Source organism: Pipra filicauda, unplaced genomic scaffold (genome assembly GCF_003945595.2).
Source record: "Pipra filicauda isolate LSUMZ 115617 unplaced genomic scaffold, ASM394559v2 scaffold114_size2234877_pilon, whole genome shotgun sequence".
Classification (NCBI taxonomy): Eukaryota; Metazoa; Chordata; class Aves; order Passeriformes; family Pipridae; genus Pipra; species Pipra filicauda.
The window spans coordinates 1,116,831-1,140,245 of record NW_024103596.1 but is presented as its reverse complement, the minus strand read 5'-3'; the positions used below and the strand labels follow the sequence as shown (position 1 = coordinate 1,140,245).

The window sequence follows — 23,415 nt, the reverse complement described above, 5'->3', positions numbered from 1 at the left end:
GGATAAAGCTAATTTTCTGCTGCCTGCCAAAGAACAGAAACCACTCCTGGTTTGTATTTCAAAGTCCTCGTTTATTTCTGACATTGAATTTGGACCCATAGCTGAGCAACAAAGACAGAGAGTAGTAACAGGAGGAATCTGAAGTGGAAAAAATCTGGGATCCCTGCCCCTACCTCATCCTGTTCCTCCACCAGCCCCCAAACCTTCTCATCCTCAGCTGCATCTCCCGTGTTTCCAGCCCTTTCAGACTCACCCGTTTCCCTGTGGCCCTGCCAGACCCAGGGTGTGTGTTGGCTGCGAGGCCAACCCTCATCTTGGCCATCCGGCTGCTTTGGAACTGCCTCCCCAGCCTTGGCACCTCGTTAGCCGGGCGATAGGTCACGCTTAATTTGCACGTGATGAAGATAACAATGCTGTGGCCTTCCTTTCACCAAAAGGGGGACCCACAGAAGCAGAAGCCCCTGTGTTATTCCCACCCTCTGGAGGTCATTGCCATTGGGGTGGGAAGCCTTTTTGTGTGTGCCAAGAGGTAGAGTTGGATGCCAGGAGCCGCCGTGTCCGTGCTGGCTCTACACCTGCTGAGGGGACAGCATGGCAGGGCCGTCTGGCAGAGATCTGGGACACATTAACTTCTCGTGGCTCCCAGCAGGGTGAGACCAAGCTGAGCAGATGCTTTAGTGGGAAAGGATGGGATTTACCGAGTTAGCCAAGATTTTCTTCCCGTTACAGACAGTATTTTCAGGGAGGAGCACTGGCTGGAGGGGAAGCGGTAGAAGCTACTGACTATCGACCAGTGGGATCCAGAGAGCTTTGCTGCTGCTAACTTTCATCTTCCCTCCTGCTTGCCCTTAATATGAGAGGACATTAAAACCTGCTATCACTATTTGGAGAATGGAAAGAGACTCTAAAAGCAACGCAGCCAGACTGAGTCTCCAGATAATGGAAATGCAGTGTCTTTTTGGGCCGGACGTGGGGGAGATGGTGCATAACATTTGCTCAGAAGTGTGTGTAAAATGCAGGCTGGGGCAAGGTTTGGTTACAAGGACCATAACCAGTGGCATTTGTCTGGCTCTTTTCTTCAGGTTGTTTGAGCAGAGGTGCCAAGGCATAAGCAGGTCCAAAGGGTACATCAGCCTTTTGCCTGATAATGTGGACACTCAAGGCTGATGTACTGTGTGCCCTCTATACTGAGACCTACTTTTTCCCTGTGTGAATGGGGAGGTTAAGTCCAAATCCTTCTGTGGGCAGCAGGATGATTTCTAAATTGCAGTGGTGAAAGAAAGACCTCACTGCTCACATTTCTGAGCAGTCCTACCCTATATTGCAAAGGCATGGCAAGCGTTTCCTTCCATTGCCTCCAACAGCATCCACAGGGATCGTTGCTCTCCTGGTCCCTCCTCCCTGCCATGAATGGGAAGCGCTCAGCCGAGCAGTCCTGCACTGGTTGCTATGGAAGTGCCTGTGAATGATGGAGATGTCCTTTTAGTAATTTTTCACCTAATTTGATTTATGGAGGAAGAAGAAACTTTCCCACATTCATTTTTGCAGAAAGGCAGAGTCACTGGCTGTCATTGCCAGCCGCAGTGCCGGTGAACCCGCATTTGGGTCTTGCACCCTCTTCTTCCAAAAACAAAAGCAGGGGGGACCCAACCACCTGAATATCACTCTTCTGTGGGAGGCTGTGGGCCCTGCAAAGGAGGAGATGCAACCTTGTGGGCTCTGCTGCTGCTGTTGAAAGCAAAATTCATCCTAAAACCAACCTTCCTCTGGCTGTTGGAGCTGTCAGGGTGGGCTGGGTAGGGCTTTGAAAGCAGAAGGTGAACAAAACTGCAGTTATTTAGGGATACAATTCTTCCCATAAGTAAAATCTTTCCGTTTTGATGGGTCCAAGTTAAAATTGCTCCTAAGAAAGCTTGTGAAGAGTAGAAGAAGTGGGGGCTTCGGCTGCAGAAGGACCAGCCTGTACCCCTTCGCGTGGGTGAGCGCTTTGGCGAGCAGCTTTGCCTCCCCCAGCAGTGACCTAAATTCATGTCTTGAACTTCTTCAGCACGTGTGAAGACTTGAAGCAGGTGGGACGCGGTGCCCTATCTTACACTCGAACAGAAAAGGTAACTGTTAGCGACAACTGATGCACCACGAGGGGAGCAGGGCGACCTGGATCCTCCCTTCCTTGCTTTCCCATCGCCGAGGAGCGCTGCCATGCCCCTCTCGGCAGCGGGATTTGCCAGGGGCGGCAGCTGGCGGGTGGTCACCCATTGCACCGTGTGCCAGAGGCAGCGGGCACCCAAGGCCTCACTCTGGGCTCAGGGAGCCGGGGGTAATTAAATTAGGTTGTACTGTACATAGCCCTCGTTAGACAAGTCCCTTTGGGAGACAGAGTAGATAATAATGACACTTATGATGGGTTCGGAGGTGGCCGGTTCAACGTCGCCCTTCGAGGTCTTGCTCCCCTTCTCGCCCGCAGAGCTTCGCCGTGCCGGGCGGGTCAGCAGGAGGACCGTGCTGGTCTGGGGCTGGGCCTACGGGGTCTTCCCTGTGGGAACACCCCCAAAGACAAGTGAAAAGCCCCTTCCCTCGAGCGGGCGCTGGCTGGGGACACCCTGTGCTAGTGGCAATGGTGACTACACCTCCGTGCTGATGGCCCGCGGGTTCGGGAAGCTGTCGCGGAGGAGGCCGTGCCGGCTCAGCGTGTAGCCTTGCAGGGTGGCCATGTTGATGGGCGGCCCCATCTCCTTGTAGCACGCAGGGGTGTAGGTGACCCTCTCGCCCCCGTTGCGCACCATGTCGGCAGTCCGGATGTAAAAGGGGGATCCGTAGGGGGAGCAGGTCGGGCAGTAGTTGTGAGCCCCGTGCTGGTTGAGCTCGCTGGGCGGGGGCACGGGGCTGCCCTGGCCGTCCACCATGCGGGAGCTGCAGGCGTTGCACATGCCGAGGTGTGAGTGCGTGGGGAGGTCGGGCACTTCCTCTTCCTCCTCCTCCTCCTCCTCTTCCTCATCGGAGTCATTTTTCTTGCAGCAGTAGTACTGCAGGGAAGAGAATGGGTTTTATGAGGGGAAGTGGAGCAGCTGGTGGACAGATTCAGCTTCTCAGCCAGCCCTGCCACTTCCCTGCTTCCCTCATTCCCCCATCAGAGAAACCCTCCGCAGCTTCTTGCTGCTCTGCTCCATCGTTCCCAGGTCCTGAAGCCAGACAAAACCTGGACCCGAGCAAGCTGCAGGAGGCAGCTGACGGGGAACTCATCCTCACCCCCCAGCGAGGTTTGCAAGAGGAAGGAATTTCACCCTGCCAGTTGGAAACTGCTCCAAGTAAGCGCTGTGCTTTTCATCACACAGGCATTGCTGCATGGCACAGACTGCACATTAACTTTTAAAGAGCAGGAGGTTGTAGCTAGCTGTTGTTGAAAGCCTCCTCGTTTAATTTACAAGGGGAAAAAAAATTATATAAAAATCTCCATCTGGTATTGCAAACCCAGCCAAGCCTGCACCTCAGTTAGCAAGTGCTGCAGAGCCTCAAAATCCTTGGGGAGTCCCCCTACACCAGGCACAGGGAAGGACATAATTCTGCAGCACCTGGGGAGAGGGGGGTTTCAACTCCCTACCATCACACCAAAAAAAGGCCCTTTTAGACCCCTCCTGTGGCAGCAGCTCAACGTGAGGAACATAGAATCATAGAATATCTAGAGTTTGAAGGGACCCACAAAGATCATTGCGTCTAACTCCTGGCCCTGCACAGAACAGCCCCAAAAAATCCCACCATGTGCCTGAGAGCGTTGTCCAAACACTTCTTGAGCTCTGGCAGGCCTGGGGCTGTGACCACTGCCCTGGGGAGCCCATTCCAGTGCAAGGTGGGGTTGGCAAAGTGGGGGACACTGACCTGTAGCCTACAGTAGCAGAGCACGGCAATGATGCACAGTAGGATCACCGTCGCTAGGATTCCCCCGGTGATAACAACAGTTCCCGCTGTCATCCGACCGATTCTCCATCAAACTCTGCAAGGTGGGGACACAGGGACACAAAAGTCACCTACCATGGTTTTGTCACCACATCATAGATGTGATGCCCACAAGGCATCTCCATTCCTCTCTCCCCAGTTGGAAAACTATCACCTAATATCATTCTCCTCTTAGCGAGAGGACACATGAGATGCAGCATCACATCCCCTTGCTGCCCTCACTGCTCTGGCTTGGGATCTTTGGGAAACACCCTGCGATCCACTGGCAGAGCCTTGCCCCTTAATGAGCCCAAAGGGATGATTTCTACCCTCTCAGCACAAAATCCACCTTCTTCATCAAAACCCTGAAGCAAACCTGTGTCTCCACCAGGAAAATCCAAAGCAGAGCCTTTGGACCCTGCAAGCCTGGCAATCTGAGCCCAGAAATCACACCCTGGCCACCTGCCAGGCACCAATGGGTCTAACAGGGGCTTGGCATGAGCCAAGCAGCCCCCACTGCCATCCCTGTGCCACGGGACCCAAGGGATACTTACGTTCAGTGACGGAGGCGTTGGACCTGGAAGAAGTGGAGGGAGAGGTTAGTCGTCGCCTGACAGCACCCCTTGCACCCACCTGCCTTTCCCAGTGTCCCAAGAATTTGCCTTGAATTGGGACCCTGCAGGAGGCCCTGCTTTGCCTGCAGGGATGGGGCTCAGCATCTGCCCGTGCCCCTGGGAGGCCGCATGGGGCAAAAAGCATTTGGGATCCTGCTGCTGGTAATTATTACTATTACTATTATTATCATTATTTTTATAATCATCTTTACCTTGAAGCAGGGAAAGGAGACATTTCCCGAGCTCAGAGAAATGCTCCACAGGAGAAGGGCACAGGCCTGCTTAGTCAGCACTTAGCCTTTTCCTCTTTAAAATTAATTACGAGGAAGGTGGATGCATCACTGCAAGTGGCCAATGTTTCAGGTGCTGCTGGGACAGGAGATCTCCTCTCCATCCTGCCCAGGGCAGGTGAGCCCCCACATCCCCCCATGACCCCATGGGCACTTACCCAGAAAAGGACAGGCAGGATGTTGTGGTCACGCCGGCCCCGGGGTGGCCGGCCGGGACAGGCAGCTCTGCATGGCCACGGGGAGACACGGCGGCCCTGGGAGGGACAAGGGAAAAAACCCCACTACTGTCAGCTCATCCCACTGCCCAAGGGGTTTGTTTACCCAGCGTCCCCATCCCCACTGATGCCGCCTCTGTCGCCGCAGTGGGGCTAAATAAATTGCTTTGTTAGGGCAGAAGAGGCGGGTGCTGCAAAGGTGGGCAGAGCAAACTGCCAGGAAGGGATGATCCCGCACCTGAAACCTGCCATTTCAGCAAAACTGAGAGAAGTGGGTGCACCCACCACCCATCACCTCCAGCGGTGCCTCGCTCAGCCGCCTTTCATTACCGGCCCCCGCGTCCCTCGGTGCCTCGGCCAGAGCAGGGCTAATTGATAGGGCCCAAGTGCCAGCCCGCTGCAGCCGAGGAGATCTAATTACCCGCTGGCCACGCGGCCCTAATTAACAGAGAGAGGTGGCAGCTTCCAGGCGAGACCTGCCCACCTCTGCCCTGGCCCCTCACTGCTGCCATGTCCCAGCGGGCACCGTGCAGAACCACCCCCCTCCCCAAAAATCACCCACCCTCCTCACTGCGCTGTGGTGACGTGCAGGATCCTGCCTGCCACAAATTGATTTTCAGCTCTTGGAAAGTTCCTGTAGGAAGCCGAAAGGTGGGCACGCATTGGATTTCCTCCTCAAGCTGCTCTTGCACACGAAACAAAGGAAAAAAAAAACCAACCTGGAGAAATCAATAGGCCCATAACCCAGCTAATATCTCCATCCATCAGGAGACCCGGCCCACAGCTAATAATAGAGACCAACACGTTCAGCTCCTGCTCCCTTGTTACCAAACCGCACCCTGAAACGCTGCCAGGAGCGTAGGGGGACACACAGGGAGCCATTGGGGGGGGTGACACCTCCCCAGGTGCCTTTCTTAACAGGAAAAGGTGACAGTGGGTGGCTGGAAAAGGCAAAAGCTGAGGGACATGCTGCGAGCAGGGCGGTGATGGATGATGCAGGCGGCCGTTCACATCCAGAAAACTTCATTTCATGGGAGCTGTGATTTGATTTAGAGCTCGGAGAGCAGCACCCAATTAGTCCGAAGTTTGTAGCGAGCAGGTGGCCTCGGAGAATGACCCTGGGCAGGGAGGGACCAGCCTCGGGGACCCTTTGGTCACCTCTGAGAGCTGAGTGTCCAACTGGTGCTTCCTTGAGAATGGCTGGATTTCCATACACCCCATCTCCAGCATTCCTGTTCCTGGCGTTGCCAGGATCAGCATTTCACCTGCCCCACTCAGAAGCCAGACTCTTCCTTATTAAAATACTGAATGCTAGAGAAAGGCAAAAATGACAATGAACCAGAAGGGAAGTGCTGCCTTTCCTCATCTCTTTGGAGGGAATTCTTTCAGGGAAGAGAAAGTTTCCTCCCTCCTCCTCTCCTCCTCCTCCCCTCCGAACCCTGCACCACCAGGAGCCCAGTAGTTAATTTTCTACCCAGTCTGTGCCTATAAAATAATTTGTGCCTATCAAATAGCCTTCTCTAACCTACTGCTCTCTCCTGCAGGGATGCATAAGGGAATGTAACACCTCCCAGGAAAGGAGCAAGAGCCCCAGTCTCAGAAGTAATTGGGGTCTTGGGAATTATAAGCTAAATAAGCCCAGAAAGGAGAAGGACAACTACAGCAGCCTTTCCACAACAGCTCCAGAAGCCACATCCCTGCCACTGGGGATCAGCCCACGTCCATTTTTCATCCACCCTCCCCAAACACATCCCAAGCTGCTGGGAAAGGAGCATTTTGGGCTCCACTGCCTCACCTCCACACAGCCCCACCACTCCATCCCGACAAAAGGCCGTACATTTTTATGGATCCCATAAAAGCCTGGGCTGTACTATGAGCCAAACAGCCCTGCAGCTCCTGCTCCCACAGGAGGATGGGATGCAGAAGCATCCCAGAGGGATTGCACAAGCCCAACGTCCCGGGCCACAGTCCCATTTCTCCTTCCGGCTTAGAAAGGAAGCTGAGAGTCATTTAAATATTCACATGCCCCAAGCTGAGCAGATGCCTTGACACTCACTGCTCACCCTCTCCTGGCCAGCTCAGGAGAGGGGACGACTCAAGGGTGGTCGTGGGGACCCTCTGGCACACAAACCATCACTGAATAAAATCAGGATTTATAGGAACAGGGCTGCCTCCCTCCCTGCCTCTCGGGGAGTGCTCTGAGATCTCGGCAGCGGTGTCACGCTGTTCCCAGCAGGGCCGGGAGGGGGTGGAGGGAGGGTCCGTGGCCGTATCGAACTGCTCCGGGCAGGCGTGCAGAACTGCTTGCTGCAGAGATACATTTTCTTTAATTGATGTTGCCTCGCAGCGCAAAGTTACGGCCTGAAAAGTGACTCTGGGAACGAGTGGCATCTCAGCCTTCTATATTTATTCCCCTTCAATGACGTCCATAGCACATTTGCACGGTTTGCAAGTCGATGGCGAGGCTTTTGCCAGCCGCCAGCACTCTCAGCCCAGCTGAGACACCCCTGTCCTTCCTCACCCCGTGTGTCCCACCAGTCCTGAGCTCGTCCCTGTCACCTGCCAAGGGTCAAACCCTCCCACCAGAGCTCAGGAGCAGGCTCAGGATGGGGCAGAGCACGGTTATTCATGATGAGCATCATGCCGAACCCTGCCACAAGTCCTGCCCCAGCCTGGGCTCTGCTCTCCTGGTTTTGCTCTGCAGCTCACGGGATAATTCAATGAAATGTCTGCCTGGTAAATTAGCCTGGCCGCTGCCTCACCAGAATCATCTCCCAGGGCCTAATTGGAAACAAACAGCAGCAGGGGCTGCCTTTTCAAAACAGACTATGGCAGCAAACAACAGGGCAGCTCCCGGGCAGCTGCGACCTGCCCCTGCACGGCCTCAACCCAGTGGGATTCGGGGGGATCAACCCACGACTGCAAACCCCCAGCCATGGCGCAGGAAGGGTGCACGGGGAATGCTGAGCTCATGTAAACTCACTGCATGTCAGGTGTTCTGCACTGCATAAGGGGACAAGCCAAGCTGTGGGGGAGCAGAAACAAGGAGATACCACCCCCAAAAGGAGTCAAGCCAGATGAAATTTTACCCAAAGAGTGATGGCAATGTGGGATGCAAGAGGATGCAGGGGGTGGCACCCAGCTGGCAGCCCCCCAGCAGCCCCTCTCTGGTCGTCCCAAACGCCTGGGTCACTGTGAAGCCTTAAAACTTCTAATTAATGAATCAGGTGAACCTGCTGTCGGTTCTGAAAGAGTTATATTGGAGTCTGGAGCAGCCTGTGAACAAAAATCACAGTGGCAGCTGGGAAAACTTCGATTTCAGTCTGCTGCAGAGAACTCCAAGTAAGGTTTTTCCCAGCAGAAAGGGGCAACCCATTTCCTCCCTGAGGCTTTTTCCTGCTGTGATGCCTTTGGTACCTTAAACCACGTGGGGTTTTCCCAGCAGTTCTGCTGCAGCCAACACCCTGCTCCTGGCCACCACAAGGACAGCCAGGTCACAGAGGTGACCGTCCCCTGCCTGAGGCTCCAGCGATTTGCAGTCAGTCATCAAAACAGAAAATCCATGACCTGCCTGCAAGCCTGCTCTGCCTTTCCCTCCATCATCCACACTGGCTCCTTGGGGCTCCCACCACCTCCTCCTGGACAAGGCATGGGAAAGACAAAATAACCAATGATCTGAAACCAGTTCTTTTCTTGCAGAAGCTCTGCGGAAAATGCAAGATGTGAATTGCAGTTAACAAAAATCAAACCCCTTCAATGGTGGAAGCCACCAGCCAGCCCCCAGCTCCTGGGTGGGCATGAAGGCCTGTGCTCCTGCTGCTAACGCTGTGCTCCCGACCCACCGAGCCCAGAAGATCCCCTCTCTTGCTGTGAAACTGCCAAAAACCACCTTCTTGCCAACCCAGGTTCGCTGTCTCCCATGCCAGGCCTCATCCTGCTGTGCTGGAGCCTGGGAGAACTGCCCTGCTGATGGCATTGCCTTTGCAGCCACACAGGACCGAGCATCCCCCTCTGATCTTTGTCCAGGTGCATGAAGCCCCAGCCCCAGCTGGCACATCCGCATCCCTCTCCCAGGGAGACCTCCTGGCACTTCTCAGACTTTTGGAGTAAGGGCGGCTTTGCAGCCTGGGACATCTCGGGTGCGGATTATCCCAGTATCTCGTTACTTGGGCGTCTCATCTGCCCTTTATCTCCTTAAGCGACTATTCAGCCCGTCTCGCCTGCCTGCATGGATTAACTGCAGCCATGTGTACGACAGAGGGACAGGAGAGGACCATCACCCCCATCCTGTCCCCCCCAGCACACACATACAGCAAAAAGCCCATGACTCAGCCAGGGCTACACCTGGATCATAATTACATCTCCTTCGCGGCCCCTCCTCTTTGCAGAGTGGCTTAAAACCCGGGAGAATGACACCTCCCTCCTCATACCCCCAGGCATCTCCTACCCGCTGTGTTTGCTCAGCCCAGTTCGGGAGCCGCGGTGGGTGGGTGCAGTCCCGGGAAGGGTGATGTGCAGCCCCGGACACAGGGAAGGTGTCAGACGCGGGCAGCCCACAGTGGGATGCAGATGGGAATATCCTCAGCCTGATCCACATGGCTCATGTCCTGCCGCTGTGCCCAGGGTTCCTCCCGGGCCAGCTCACGGCAGAAGCCAGGAATGTGTGCCGGGGAGCCACTCCACTGTGGTCTCAAAATAACCAGGGACGAAACGGGCGGCATCAAGCCAAGTCACACAGAGAAGGGCTTTTGAGATTATCCCGCACGTCAGATCCCCTCGGGCTCTCTGCAGCCAGCCAACACCTGGCCAGTGTCCCTGCCACAGGCACCATCCCTCCCAGCACCCACATATCCCCCAGGATGAGCAGCTGCAGCAGCAGTGTCCGTGCCGGGAGCGGAGCGAGGCTCTGGCGAGCTGGAATGCTGGGTGTGCCCCAGGTGAGACCGACCCTTGCCAAAAAGCCAGAGAATTTTTCCACACACCTGTGCTAAAGGTTTGGGACCTGTCTGTGGCCACAGCCAGCGGAAAGCCAGAGCCCTGGCTGGATCTTGCAATACCATGGATCCCTTGAGGACACAGGCCTGGAGAGCAAGGACTTGGGTCTTATTTGCACCCCATATCATCCCTGTCACAGTGGTGCCTGGGTGCTTGCAACATCCAGCACAAGAGATGGATCCTTGTGAGCTCAGAAAGGAGCAGGGAGGGTTATTTCCTTCCACCCTGATGTCACCCTTGGCGCTCTCACACAGCACTGCTGTAGGTGTCCCACGACTGATTTAACCCCTGGTAAAGCACCAACACAGCACAGGCATCAGCCAGCATTCCCAGTACTTGCCCAGGAAAAGGAGAGATGGCACTAGCAAAGCAAAACACGGCAGCAGGGACCTATTTGAAAGCTCTCAGCCTCCAGCCATTCCACACCCTCAGGTAATGGATCAGGATCCTACTGATCCAACAAGCCTGGAGACTCTCCCCAGGAGCAAGACGGAGCCAGCCTCCCTCCGAGGATGCTCCGCTGTTCATTCCCAGCCCCAGGCAGGCCCCTCCAGAACCCTCATTGCTCCAAATGAAACCAACTCCTCACACCAGCAGGCTCTTGCCATCAGGGCAAGGAGATCAAGATCTTAGCGGACTCCCTCTGTTCCCTGGGGGCTGCGAACACACTCCACAGATATCCGATCTTCTCTCCAGTTTGATTTTCTCTTTGCTCTGTTACTAGAAGGTGCAGGCACTGCTCTGCAGCGGGGGACTCAGTGACACCAAATGCAACTTCATCCCAGGCACACAGTTTAAGAGGAGGATCAATCCTAGCAGAAGCATTGTGCCACACAGTCCAGAGTACCCCTGCAGAGCATCCCCAACAAGATCCAACCGACCACAGTAACGAGTTTCCCACTAAAGACTTTTTTCATTAATCCAGTTTCCCACCAGATTTCTGTGAAACAATCCCAAGGACAACTTCTTCTCTGAGGTTCCAGTTCATTATCTCCTTCCTTACCCTGGACATCAGTGCCATCTCACCCTTTCCACCTCATTTCCATCACTCCCATGAAAATTCTTTCCCCAGTTTCCTAGTTCCTACCCTCCTCATCCCAGTTCCTCCCAGCCTGGTGTAGGAAACAAAACTTGTGCACAACCTTTCTGTGTAGCAGCGAGCTCTGCTCCCAGAGGCAAAGCCCAGGGGAAAAGCTCTGGATGAGGACGGAACCTCTGTAATCCCATCAGCTGCAGCCGCCCCTGACACGGCACAGGGGCCACGCCGCCGTCGTGCCGGGGCGGATCCGCCGCGCCTCCACGTCACCCAATTTATTTGTTTTGCTAAAATAAAACACAAAATAAATTCCCTGGCTCACCCCCGGGTTTAACCCTTGCCCTCCCACAGCCTGAGGGTTGGAGGCTGAGACGGTGACTGTGTGTTTGAGGGATGCTGCTCCTCAGGGACCTGCAGGGGATGTTCCCCCATGTCCCACCAGGATCTGCCCTCCCTCCTATGTCAGTGAAACAGCCGCTATAGAGGGATTCAATTAGCAAAGACATCATTAGGGGTAATTGCACTGTTTACCAGTTAAAAGGAGTGAAGGGAGATTAGCCTTGTGTCTACTCACGAGGAGAGGGGCCACATCATTCCTTTTGGACCATGAGCTCTCTTTAAATCCCATTTAGAGCCAGGAAAACTACATGGATGTGTGTCAGTGACGCACCACACTTTCCCCTTCATATTTCAGTGCTTGCCTCATATTCTTCTCCCTCAGCCATGGGACCAGCTGAGATCTCCTCCATCTGCCCACCAGATCCAGATATGGGTTCAACAGGACACAACCATCAGCATCTCTAACAAACTAGGAGCTGAAAAGTAGGGCTGGATACATCTCTGCCCACTTTCAGCCAGGTAGGTGCCCTTCAGTACCAGGGAACAGACAACCCTCGGACTACTACTGCCTCTCCAACAAAAACAACAACCCTAGGGCTGGGTAGCGTTCAATCCCACTTCCACAGTAGCTGCAAACCTGTATAGTGCTTGGGAAACATCCTTTTTTTCCAAGAGAAAGGGAGATGGAGGGTGCCATGGCCCAGCTCTGGGGAAGAGGGCGCAGGGAAGCGCAGCCTCTTCCTCCGCATGATGCAAGACCTGCTGCTCCAACTGTCAGCATCCCCCCAGCATGTTCGCTTGGAGTAGAAACAGAGATTTATTTTAATGACTCATTAAAGCCTAATTGCATTCAGGCAGCAAAACAGAGAGAGCAGCCTCCCACGTGCACCAGTACTACAGTGGGGAGGGCTCTCGGAGCCTCCCCGAAAGCGCAAGGCAGACAGACTGTCTCTTTTTGGTGGGGCCAGACAGCGGGACCAGCTGCTGGCTCTGGAGCAGCCTGGCTTTGTGGTTGGGATCCAAAAACAACCCAGAAAAGTCCCTGTCTCTTTATTTGCCTCTGTCTGCCCGACGCAACAGCTGCCACCAGCCGCTTATCCCTTTGCTCCAGCGAGGAGACGCAACCTGCCCGGAGTTTGGATGCCCATCTCCAGGGCTTCTGGACAGCAGCTATTTCAGGGGGTGACCATCTCCCAGCCTTAGAGACACATGTGTTTGTAACTCCCCATGTCTTTTAAGGACTCCACAATGAGAGCAGGGTGGGATTTGCACAGCAGCAACCACAGGTCACCCCAGTAGAGAGCCGGACATTGCACAGGGAAGGGATGATGTCCCAAGGACATCCCCAAGGGATGGGGGAGAACCAAGTGGTCATGCTAAAATCCAGGTTGGAGGGAAAACAGCCCAAACCCCACCACTGGCAATCCAGGGAAACCCTTGCTACTGACACCACTCTCAGCTACTGAGTCCATGTACCTCACCCTTTCTGGTCAGATTCAGATCCAGTAACAGCCACGTCACCTGTGGGGACAACAGCTTACAGCTGCTCTGACACCCAGGTATCCCCATTCCCAGGATACACACTGGGAAGCCCATCCTGCGCTTCTCACCCACACAGCCAGAATGAATCCATTGTATTGGACCCATGGCTCTCTCCTCCCAGAAAGCTGCCCCATGCAGAGATGGGAAAGCCACGGGTCCCCTTTCCCGCTGCACAGCTGACACCTACAACAATCCTGACCATGTGCTGTGTGAGGACGGCCCACCTGGGGACAGACACCCCCGGGATAGACAGGGCTCCCCAGCCACAGCTCTGCTTTCCAAGCCACCAGCAATTCACCTGTCAGAGCTGGCCCATCCACCAGGATCCTGACCACAGCCCCACGGCAGCACAGACCAGGGAAAGCTGGAGCCACACACTGCTATGGGCCAATGCAGGGGCACAGCACCCGACCCCAACCCTGCTGTTTGGAGTAAATCCAAGCAGAGTCACTGCAGGATCAGGTCAATGACTGACTTTTCCATAAAGCCATGGGAAAAGCTCACCTGCAGTTGTTTTACAGGGCTAGTCACACCTTTCACCCACTGCATCCCAGCTGGAGAGAGGAGGCACATTGCAACCAGGTACAGATGGGTCGACTCAGCAGAGCTAAACTCTTTGCTGGATTTCAGACCAACTATTTTTTTTTTTCCTCGTAATTTATCACACAGCAGGGACACAGACTCATCCATCACTCAGGATGCTCCATCTCACACTGTCGGATCAGGCAGGAGCGGGGCCAGCCAGGATGGTCACACACACACACACCCCCCAACACACACGCCCAGCAAGAAGGAAAAGCAAACCCAACGTGAAGCCTCTAAATGTTTCCCACAAATGAAGTGTGAAACACGCTTTCAAGAAAACAAGGGTAACGGAGCCATAATAAATATTTCATCCTGGTGGGAAAGCAGCAATGGGGAGAGTCAGGCAGGCAGAGATGCCAGGAGGATGGGGGGCAGTGGGGATGGAGGCTAGAGAGGGAGAAGGGAGAGGCAGCTGGGGTAGGGAACACCGGGAACACCACAGCCTGACCTTATTTCTGTTTGCCGCTCGCCCTGGGGGCTATTGGATTTGAGTCATGACCACAGAGCAGCTCCCTGAAATGGGAGCAGCTCTTGTGTTCCTGTTCATGCCCATGGCTAAAGTGGGTGATCCTGCTCCAGCCGGGAGCTGAGCTCCTCTGAAAGCCCTGTCCTAATGCTTCCCAGCAGACACACAGAGCTTTCTGGCTCTCCCGTTGGTCCACGCACCCAAAATACCCCCCAAATGCTTGGAGGATGCTCTGCCTTTCTCCAGAGAGGAAGGTCTGCCAAGTGGAAAAATCCTTCACACCTGATTTTCACCCTGGAAAGGGTCTTTTGTGCTGCAGCAGTGCTGGGCCAGGCTGCCTCTCCTAAGCAGAGCTCTGGAGCTGGCTGTCCTCAGGCCTATGGCCAGGCTGAAATCCAGCACTTTGGGAAAAGACAGATGAGGATTTCACATCCCAGTGGATGCTTTTCCCTCTTGGCTTTTCAACAGGTGAAAAAGCCCTTCCTAGGAGAAAATTTTAATCTCCACCCTGGCAAAGTCCAGGTTAGAACCCTTCAGATCCTGCAGGGACAACACCAAATGCCAACCAGCAGCCCCAGTACACCCAGTACCCTCAAACAGCATCGTGGAGGAACTCCATGGTTTAGGCAAGCGAGGGACAAGGCTGGGAGAGAGGGAAAAAAAGCCCCAGAAACACAAGCCTCGATCAGGGTGGAATATTCCACCACCCCTTAGAAAATCTCTCTGCTGGAGAGACAATCAATAGTACACAAATGAAATTCAGCTGAAAACACTAAATGTTTCCACATGCCCTTTTGGAGGGAATAAAATCCTCCAGGATAACCTTAGGAGAAAACAAAAGCCAGGCAAATAGCTCGAGCACAGGTCTCCTTTAATTACCACAGCCCGGTGAGAGATAAAACAGAGACCCTTTGGAATAAACAAAAGGATTTGATTTCTTCCACTTCAGCAAAGGCAGCCACCATTTCTGTGGAGAGGTTTGGTAGCGAGGTTGGGGATTTGATGGGCCGTCATGTCCTTGCTAAATGGCAAAGCTTTGGGCTCCCAGAGAGGGAGCAGGAGGCTGAGCCCCAGGCTTGGGACTTTCAAAACTTCAAATGGCTGCAAAGAAGTAGGTTTAGAGACGGGAAAACTCCGTCCTACCCACCCGAGCCGCGGGAAGGGTTCACGGGAACTGAACAAACCCAGCGCAGCGCGAAGCCGAACCACACAACCCTGAGAAAATGAGTCAGGACCTTACAGGGCACCAAACCCGGAGCTTCGCCCGGACGAAGGGGCTCGACGCAGCCCTGGGATGCAGGGAGCAGGATGATGCTGGGAGCTGGGTGATGCTGGGACCATCGCCCCCGAGCACCCCAGCTGGTCGTGCCCGGCGCCCCAAGCAGCCTGGGATCCCCCCTTCCCCACCGCAGTCCCAATCCATGCGAGAGCCTTTCCCTGGCCCCGACCCCCCCTGGAGAGCCGCGGAGCAGGGGAGGCGGGCGGTGGGATGCCCGAGCCGTACCTGAGTGCCCGGGCCGGGCAGGAGCGGGCGGCGGGTCCGGAGCGCGGCGGCGGCTGGCGGGGCGGGGGCGGACCGGAGGAGGAAGAGGAGGAGGGGAAGGGCAGTAATAACAGCGGTAATAATAAATAATAGGAAGAGGAATAATCACCGGAGCGGCGGAGCGGGAGCGCCCAGACGAGTCCGGCCGCGGGGGAGGAGTTTGCCAGGGCCGGAGCTGCCGCCCCCAGCACCGCCCCCAGCCCCACGGTGGGGGAAAGAGGGGTAACACCCTCTCAAAACACGGAGCCCAATCCTCTCCCGCGGGAGCACACAGTGGCAGCACCCCTGAACTCTCTGGTATCTCCAGGGTACCACCAAAGCCAAGTCCTGCAGCACCCCAAGCATCCCCCAACCACCCCTGCACTTCCCGAGCACCCCTCAGAGTCCCCTGCTGTCAGCACTGCGTCGGCCTCACGCTGGGTGTCCAGAGGCTCTAGCTTGATCCATCCACTATGTCCAGGTACCCACACACCTCTGGCCCTGCAAACAGCCAGGAGTAGTAAAACCCTTCACGCCGCTACCAGAGGTATGAGCCAGGGCCAGGGGTGGGGATGTCAAGCCTATCCACCATTTTTCAAACAGGACGACCCCCTCCCCATGACTCCCTGTAAATCACATCTTTGTTAGCAGACACCAGCGCGAGGCCGGCAACGCTGCCGGCTCTGCCGCAAGCTCAGCCCATCACTGCATGGCCCCGAGCACATGCTGGCACTGGGGAGGGACACATACATGAGAGGTGCTGCCCCCAGTAAGTGTTTCCAGATGCTGGAAAGCTTTGGAGCTCCAAGCTAGGAGTTTAAGCTGGAGAAAAGTACAGCTTGCAGCTGGCACTGCCTTTGGAAGTGGCGAGCCGCTCACTGCTGTGAGCTACGGTAACGATAATTGAATCTCATGCCTTGCACCACGAGCTGACCGCTGTGAGCATCAACATTACTGTGCCAGGAGAACATGTGTTTGCCTGTTTCTCTCTGATTTCAGTCTCTATGGGGCACAAGAGCCATGGCGAGGCATTGCAGGGTTGGTGGGATTAATGCAGAACCTCCACTACAGCGAGGCTGTCGAACCTTCCCGTGCCTCAGTTTCCCTGTTTCTAAGTAACAGACACCATCAATACTTTTCCTTCCTCTAGAGCAAGCTTTAAATCTGGGCAGAAAACACCACTCACCTTCTCCTCCGTCACTCTTGCTGTCCGTCAGGGCACCCCATTGCCCACGGATTCTCTCTCCGTTCTTCCAGCCCAACCCTCAGAGCTCCTCAGTGCCGGTGCCAGAAGCTCGATCCGCTGATTTCTCCCTGGGATCCAGCAGCAGAGCTGAGCCGGGAGGAAATAAAGGCTCGTTGGGATGCAAACGGCTCTGTGCCCTTAGCAAAAGGGCAGGATGAATTATGAAATGCAAAGGCGAGATAAGTGGATCCCGTCACAGCACTTACCCTCCGTGCCGCAGGATCCAAGCGCCTGCCGGCTGTGGGATGAAGGGTTGTGTGGCACACAGGAACACCCACACACAGTCCAGGCTGGGGGGAGCCTCCCTGTTCCCCTGACAATAACGAAATCCACGTTATCCACTCCAGCACATCAGGGGGCTGGCAAATACGGGGAAGCATCGAGGGAGGAAAGCAAGCACACGGAGCATTTCTGTGGAGGGTAGTAAAGATGCATTTTCCTCTTAGCTGGGCTTCAGAGCTGCTGGAGGGATGGGAATTAGAGACATCCAGGCGAGCACAGAGGAGGAGGAGGAGGCCAAGAGAAGTGAGAAAGTAATTTCCTGGGCTGCTCTGGGCAGGATGCGAGGAGGTGATGACAGCCCAGGATGCAGGGAGAGCCACTTCTCCCCTCAGCAAGTGCTGCCAGGGCCGTGGGAAGCATTGTTACAGCTAATTCAGGAACTGACATTTTGCCATTTCCATGGATGGACATAGAAAAGACTTTCTTTGGGATTAAGGAGTCACTAGGCTAACACAGAGCTGAGATTGCCCGGGTCCAGATCACACTCCTCCATCACCCCCCGTGGCTCTGGCCCAAAGCAGGCGGGCGCTGCAGGAGATCACAGCAAAGCAAATGTGAAACAGCATCGCTCCAGCGAGCAGGTTATCAGCTTGCCTGATTCCAATGCTGGTCTCATTTTTCCCCCCTCAAGCTGTCTTTCCTATTGTTGTTTCATTATTCTTTAAAGCAACGCATGGGTGACCAAACAGAACAGAAAAGGTGGGATTCCCGCTTTGTGGTGGCTCAGAAAAGCTTGGAAACAGGAGCACCAGATGCTCTGTTACAGGGAAAATAAACCCAAAGTTTTGCTTTTCAGTCGATGGGGTTTTAAATAAAACACATGGTTTGGGAGGCTCAGCTGGCATGTTTGGAGTGTTCGAGGTTAACACTACCAGCAAATCAAGCAGCAGTTTGATACACAATACTTTTCAAGTTCTTATTTCAGTTTCTTTTGGGGCAAGGGAAACACAAAGCACCTGTAAAGCATCCTGCCTCGCTGGCATCTCGGGATCTGCTGCTGCCAGGGCACCACACACAGCTGAACCTGCCCAAGCCCCAGGTACACAGGTACCCTGGCAATACAGGGGTCATGAACCTGCCAGATTCTCACCCTCTGCAGCCCTCAGACATTGCAGTACTCACATGTACAACTGACTTTAAAGATCATAAAAGTATTGCAGCTAAACCTGTATCAGTCCAGGAAGTTCATGTGGGTTTTATGAAATTCCATCTTTCCAGCACTAAAAAGGATTTCACTGACTAGTTTTACAGCAAAACCGCAAAATATTTTTACTTTCTTCTGGTTTCCCTCTGTTGTAAAAAAAAAATAAAAATCTAAGCCCCCTGACTTCACTTCTGCACACTGAGACTTCATTCCTTAGGATGAACAAAATGACACAGAGAATCCTCGTTTAGGTCCTTCTTTCACAATATCTGCACATGCAGAACCCCCAGGACTTCCATGTGTGCGCTTACACAGCCCCAGCCACGCTGCAGAGCGTGCTGGAGCCCTCCTGGGTGCCCTTGCCTTGTTGCACCTCACACCCCTTCACTCCAGCACATCCATCATTTCCTTCCTGTTCAGGCCAGCATTTCCACCGGCCCAAAACGCTGATGCTGGAGGACGCTCAGGAGCTGAACCTGCAGCTGCTGGCAGGAGGATTTATTTCGTTCTACGCTAGATCTTGCTTTTATTTTCATTTTCAGCAGAGCCCAGGGCTGCTATATCAATCAGAAAAAGCCTGACAGTGCAATATTCCATCCCAGCCAGCATTCAGCCTGCTCCTCGCAGATTTGGAGCTCTCTAGTTGCCTTGTGTACTCAACATTAGGGCTACTGGGTTGTAAATGGGGACATGGGAAGGAGTTTGGGAGTCAGCCAGAACACCCCTCAGCCCTCCTGTGTTTCTGCTTGGAGGGTAAGATCATGCATAGAGCTGGTTACAGTGTCTCAGCACGATGCTTTGATACCCATACCCCTCACCACACCTTCATCCCCCTCATCCCCATCCCAGAGCATATGGCCACAGCCTCCCAAGCCTGCCTGCTCCCTGGAGAGGGATCAGGAGAGCAGAGAGCTGGTGCACAGCTTCCCCCTCCACGGCACAATCCCCGTGCCAGATGTGCATTCATTAGTCATTGTACACCTCAGTGGGTTTGCTGTTGCCTCTACAAGCGCTGGAAAACAAGCCCAGCCACACAAGGAACGTTCAGCAGGAGCTGACCAGCAGCCCTGACATCTCCACTGTCTGAGGGACATGCTCATCCTGCATCCCAGGGATGCACAACCCCAAATCTGGTACATTCAAGGGAATGCAGAGACCCCACAATGCTGGTGGGCTGGAGAAGAGACCTGCTATATATCTCTTTAATGGGGCAGATGGCTGTTGTCCCCAAGGAGCTGGTCAAGGTAGGCTGCATTCCCAGAAAAAGGATCTTTGTGCATGACTACAACTATCTAGGAACTCCAAGCTGGGTGTTCATGGCCAAGGCTGCCCACACTGCACAGGGACAAGCAGGGACACACAGGGCTGTCTGCGACAGTGGCATCCTGCTGCGCTGGAGAAGAGACAGAACGAGCCTGGGGTAATATCATTAGCCAGGAGTTATGCTGTCTCCTTCCCAAACAAAGATAAATATCATTAAAGCTCAGCCCTTGAGTATTTTACATCCACATCTGCAATGATGTTCCCCCAGGGTGGGGGTTTACAGCTTTGGGCTTCGATTAGGCAGCAGGGTTGTATTAACCCACTGCACTCCCAGAGCACCAGCCTGGGAGCAAGAGCCACTTCCTTCCTTGAGCTGGCTCGGCCTCCCCATCCTGGGAGCATGGGAATCAGCTCAGGAGTCCAAGGGGACCAAGGCACAAGGCTTAAAGCTGTGGAAGGGAAATCCAGGCAGCCCATGGGGTGCTTTATCCATGAGCTCCTACATCGTGCCAGGAACTGTGGATGCACTTTACCTTACCTTGAGATAGTCCAGGTGTGGGGAAAACATCCCATGTTACATTTTGGACTGTTCAGTCAAAAACTAGGACGTTTGCCCTGAGCTGGGTAAACACATCCCTCTGGACTTGTCCTCCCCAGGAGACACAGTGTCAGCCACACAAAGGGAACAGGCTTCCTCACATGGGGTCTGCGCAAGTTTGGCATGAAAAGGGAGGAAGGGGCAACACTTGGGGCAAAAACACCAGCTGTATCCACTGGGATGTCTCCTGGAATGCTGGAAAACTTGGATAAATTAAAAAAACCTGTTGATTTTCACCCCCTTTGCCCAGCACCCTTGAGGAGGCAGGGTTTTTCCCAGCCAACACGGGGATCCCACAGGGAAAGCACCACCACTCTCTCCATCACTAGCAGGTGCAGCTCTAGCATGAGCCACATCTTTCCTTTTGCCCTCCCACAAACACAAAACCTAAATATTTGATGGATCTGAACAGCTTTTCCTGGCTCTGGGGAGGAAATGCTGCACCACATGAGCAACCTGGGGCTCTCCAGTAAGGAAAAAAAAGGCTTTTGGGGTTTCACCCTGCTCTGGTGCCCATGGAAGAGCCCCTGGTTAGGGGAGAGGGGCTGGGGGGAGGTGATGCCAGTCAGCTCTTGTGTGAGCCAGGGATTTCCTTGGTGCATCGATCGGCTGAGGGGTCTCTGTGCCTGCCAAACCACAGCCCTGCTTGGCTTGGCAGAGGCCCATCGATCGCTGTGGGCACGGCCACAGCGCTGGGTTTGTAGGGAAAACATGCCCTGTGGGATTTGAGGGATTTGGCTCTAAGCAGGGCCAACACCAGGCACAGGGAAAAGCCCACCCCAGCACAAGGGAGAGACTGGGTGATGGGAATGGGAAGGAAGGACAGAGCAGAAAATTAACTCCTTCCAGCCAAGTGTGACCTTACCACACGTACACCGACAACTTCTACAGGCTCATGGTAACAAGCTCTGTGGTTTGGTTGGAGCATCCTCCCAGGGATCACCCACAGGACATCCATGTGACAGAGCAGCACAGGGCAAATCTACAGGGATGAAGCCAGGCTTGTGCTGGCCAGAGACAGCTCAGGAGCCACCAGCAAGGAGCAGTGGGTGCAGAGGTGCTACCCCAACCAAACCAGAACCTTAAGCCCCAGCACAGGGCAGGGCTGAAACCCCCAAGGTGGTGGAGCGCCTGGAAGGTTTTCTCCTCTCTTTCTTTTACCAGCAGAGCCCTTCCCAACCTCCCTGACTGCACAGGAGCCTTTCAAAGCCACATTCTGGCCATAATCAGTACAGCAGTGCCTGCCAAACCCCATCACTGGCTGCGGGCAGATGAGCCCAGCTCTACTCTCCTCTAGCATAGCTGGGAGGGAGATAGAGAAAATTGAGAAGTTACCCTGATGACCACCCAGCCAGCCCCCCAGGAACCTGTAGGGATCCAGATATCTGTATTCCCATCTTTCCTGCTCTTCTTCATGCTCCTGTCATATGTCAGCTCCTTCCCAAGTAGCTGCAAACCCAGGGGCAGATGGAGCTGCTATGAACAAACTCAGGAGAGCCACGACGAGCCGGGCTGCTCCCAAGGCAGCCCCAGCCTTCCTGCAGCACATAGGCCTGGAAATCCGGGGAGGTGCTCACGGGGCATCGGTGGCCAGGACAGGGATGAGCGACAGCACCTTCCCCTCACATTGCCGAGCCGTGCAGCCCACTTTGGGAGGCTGGGAAGGATGTTCAGCCCCAGTTTCTGGCCCATTAGTTTCCCTTCCCGCAATCACCTTCTCCGGCTGCGTTACCCCCGGGTGCACCGGGAGCCGCATGCGGCAGCACGGGGCGGGATGCCCGGCCTCACGCAGCCTGGACACAGCCACACGTGCTGTGGGAGCACGGGGAGGTCATCCATGGGTTACCAAAATGCAGCTGGAGCAGAGCGTGGGCTGAGGCTGCAGCACCGAAAGGTTTTCAAGCACCCTCAGTGCCTGGGGAGCGGCGCTTGCCGCCATCCCAACTCCTCTCCATCCTGCTCCCAAAGTGGCCAGGCCACCAAAATGAGCCGGTCCCACACTCCTTGCAGCCCCCACAATGTCTGGAAGTGCTGGGGAGAGTAGTGGGGGCAGCTATGGCCCCTAAAGCATCCCTGCCTGCCTGGCCCCTGCCCGCTCCAGCATAGCCCAGACTTGTCCTCATTTCAGGCTGGTCCTGGCCCCAGAGGTAGCGAGATGATGCCAAACCTCCTAATGGAGCTTGACAGCAGTGGGATTAAAAGCACAAGTGAGATCACAACCCCTCTGCAATCAGCTTCTGCCCTGGAAGAGCCGAATCAGAACAGAAACCTCCTGGCAGTGGGGAGGGGGTGACGAGCCCACACACACATGTAGGGTGAGGGCAGCAGGGGCTGGGGGGAACCTCATCCATCCCCTTGCTTGCCCTGACCAACTCACTGGCAATAGGAAGGAGCCAATTTCCACCCCCCAGGCAGTACCAGAAAAGGGTTTCACCAGAAACAGCCCCAATTCCAACTGGTCCTAAACTCTGGCTGCAGAACAGCCCATGCCATGTGCCCCTTCCTCTTGCTGCCTGAGAGCTCAAGGCATCCCACAGCACCAAGGACACCTCCTCTTCTCCCTCTCCTTTGCGTGCTCTGGAGTGGTGCCACTGACTCTGGAAACATCATCTGAGCAGGTACGTCCAAGACGGAGAGGAGATGGGAGAACTCACTTGGATGCCAGTGGGTGCTCAGGAGGACACCCACAGCCCCCATTTCTGTGGGATGGGGTGTGCACAGACCCTTGCAGGCAGCATCAGGCCCAGGAGCACAGCCCTGCTTCAACTAAATGGCAGCACTGACCCATTTCCCAACCCTGGGATGCTCCAGCAGTACTGCTGCCACAGGTCTCCTTCATCCTCCTTCCTGCCAGCAGGACTATCTCAGCATTTCCCCCCAAATCCACCCAGACGGGCCTTTGCAGAGATGAAGTGTTGGTCAGCTTGCATGACCCATCCCAGGGGTGGCCTCTGTCACCCTCCAAAAATTCAGCAAGGCACAGGCACCATCCCCATCTCTGCTCATCCAAAACCCAGCAGCCAGAGGCTGCTCTCCTGCCCGGCAGTCATTTGCTCCCAGCAAAATGCAAGGGAAAACCAGGGCTTTTTACTGCAAGAAAAAGGGAACCACTCCAGGGACCAGTGGGAAAGCTGACGGGTCTTGGCACAGCACTCAGGCTGAAAAGCTCCAGCTCCAGACCTTATTTTGCAGTGACCTGTACTAAGAATTGGCTTTCCCGTTTTTCTTGCCAAATGGAAAGAAAAAGAAATCCTTCCAGGTCAGAGGAAAGAAAAGCATTTACTCGTGGGTCAAGTGAAACAATCTGATGCAAGGTTGAGTGCACTTTTATCCTCCCCAAACCAGGAA

The 23,415-nt window shown here is 54.7% G+C and overlaps 1 protein-coding gene across 3 annotated transcripts; it reads right to left on the bottom strand.

Annotated features, from left to right (window-relative positions):
* Nucleotides 1-54: 54 nt before the first annotated feature.
* On the bottom strand, nucleotides 55-17,426 carry FAM163A (family with sequence similarity 163 member A). 3 transcript variants are annotated; one of them, XM_039384343.1, is made up of 7 exons: nucleotides 16,987-17,426; nucleotides 16,721-16,867; nucleotides 5,612-5,729; nucleotides 4,993-5,088; nucleotides 4,485-4,507; nucleotides 3,874-3,988; nucleotides 55-3,023 (listed from the first exon to the last, which is right to left on the bottom strand). In XM_039384343.1, the coding sequence occupies exons 6-7, from the start codon at nucleotides 3,964-3,966 to the stop codon at nucleotides 2,622-2,624; spliced, it is 495 nt and encodes a 164-aa protein (XP_039240277.1). In that variant the 5' UTR covers nucleotides 3,967-3,988; nucleotides 4,485-4,507; nucleotides 4,993-5,088; nucleotides 5,612-5,729; nucleotides 16,721-16,867; nucleotides 16,987-17,426; the 3' UTR covers nucleotides 55-2,621. The 3 variants fall into 3 exon arrangements, with proteins under 3 accessions (XP_039240277.1, XP_039240275.1, XP_027596435.2); XM_039384341.1 differs by lacking the exon at nucleotides 5,612-5,729; XM_027740634.2 differs by lacking the exons at nucleotides 5,612-5,729; nucleotides 16,721-16,867; nucleotides 16,987-17,426 and adding an exon at nucleotides 15,517-15,556.
* Between the last annotated feature and the right edge of the window lie 5,989 nt (nucleotides 17,427-23,415).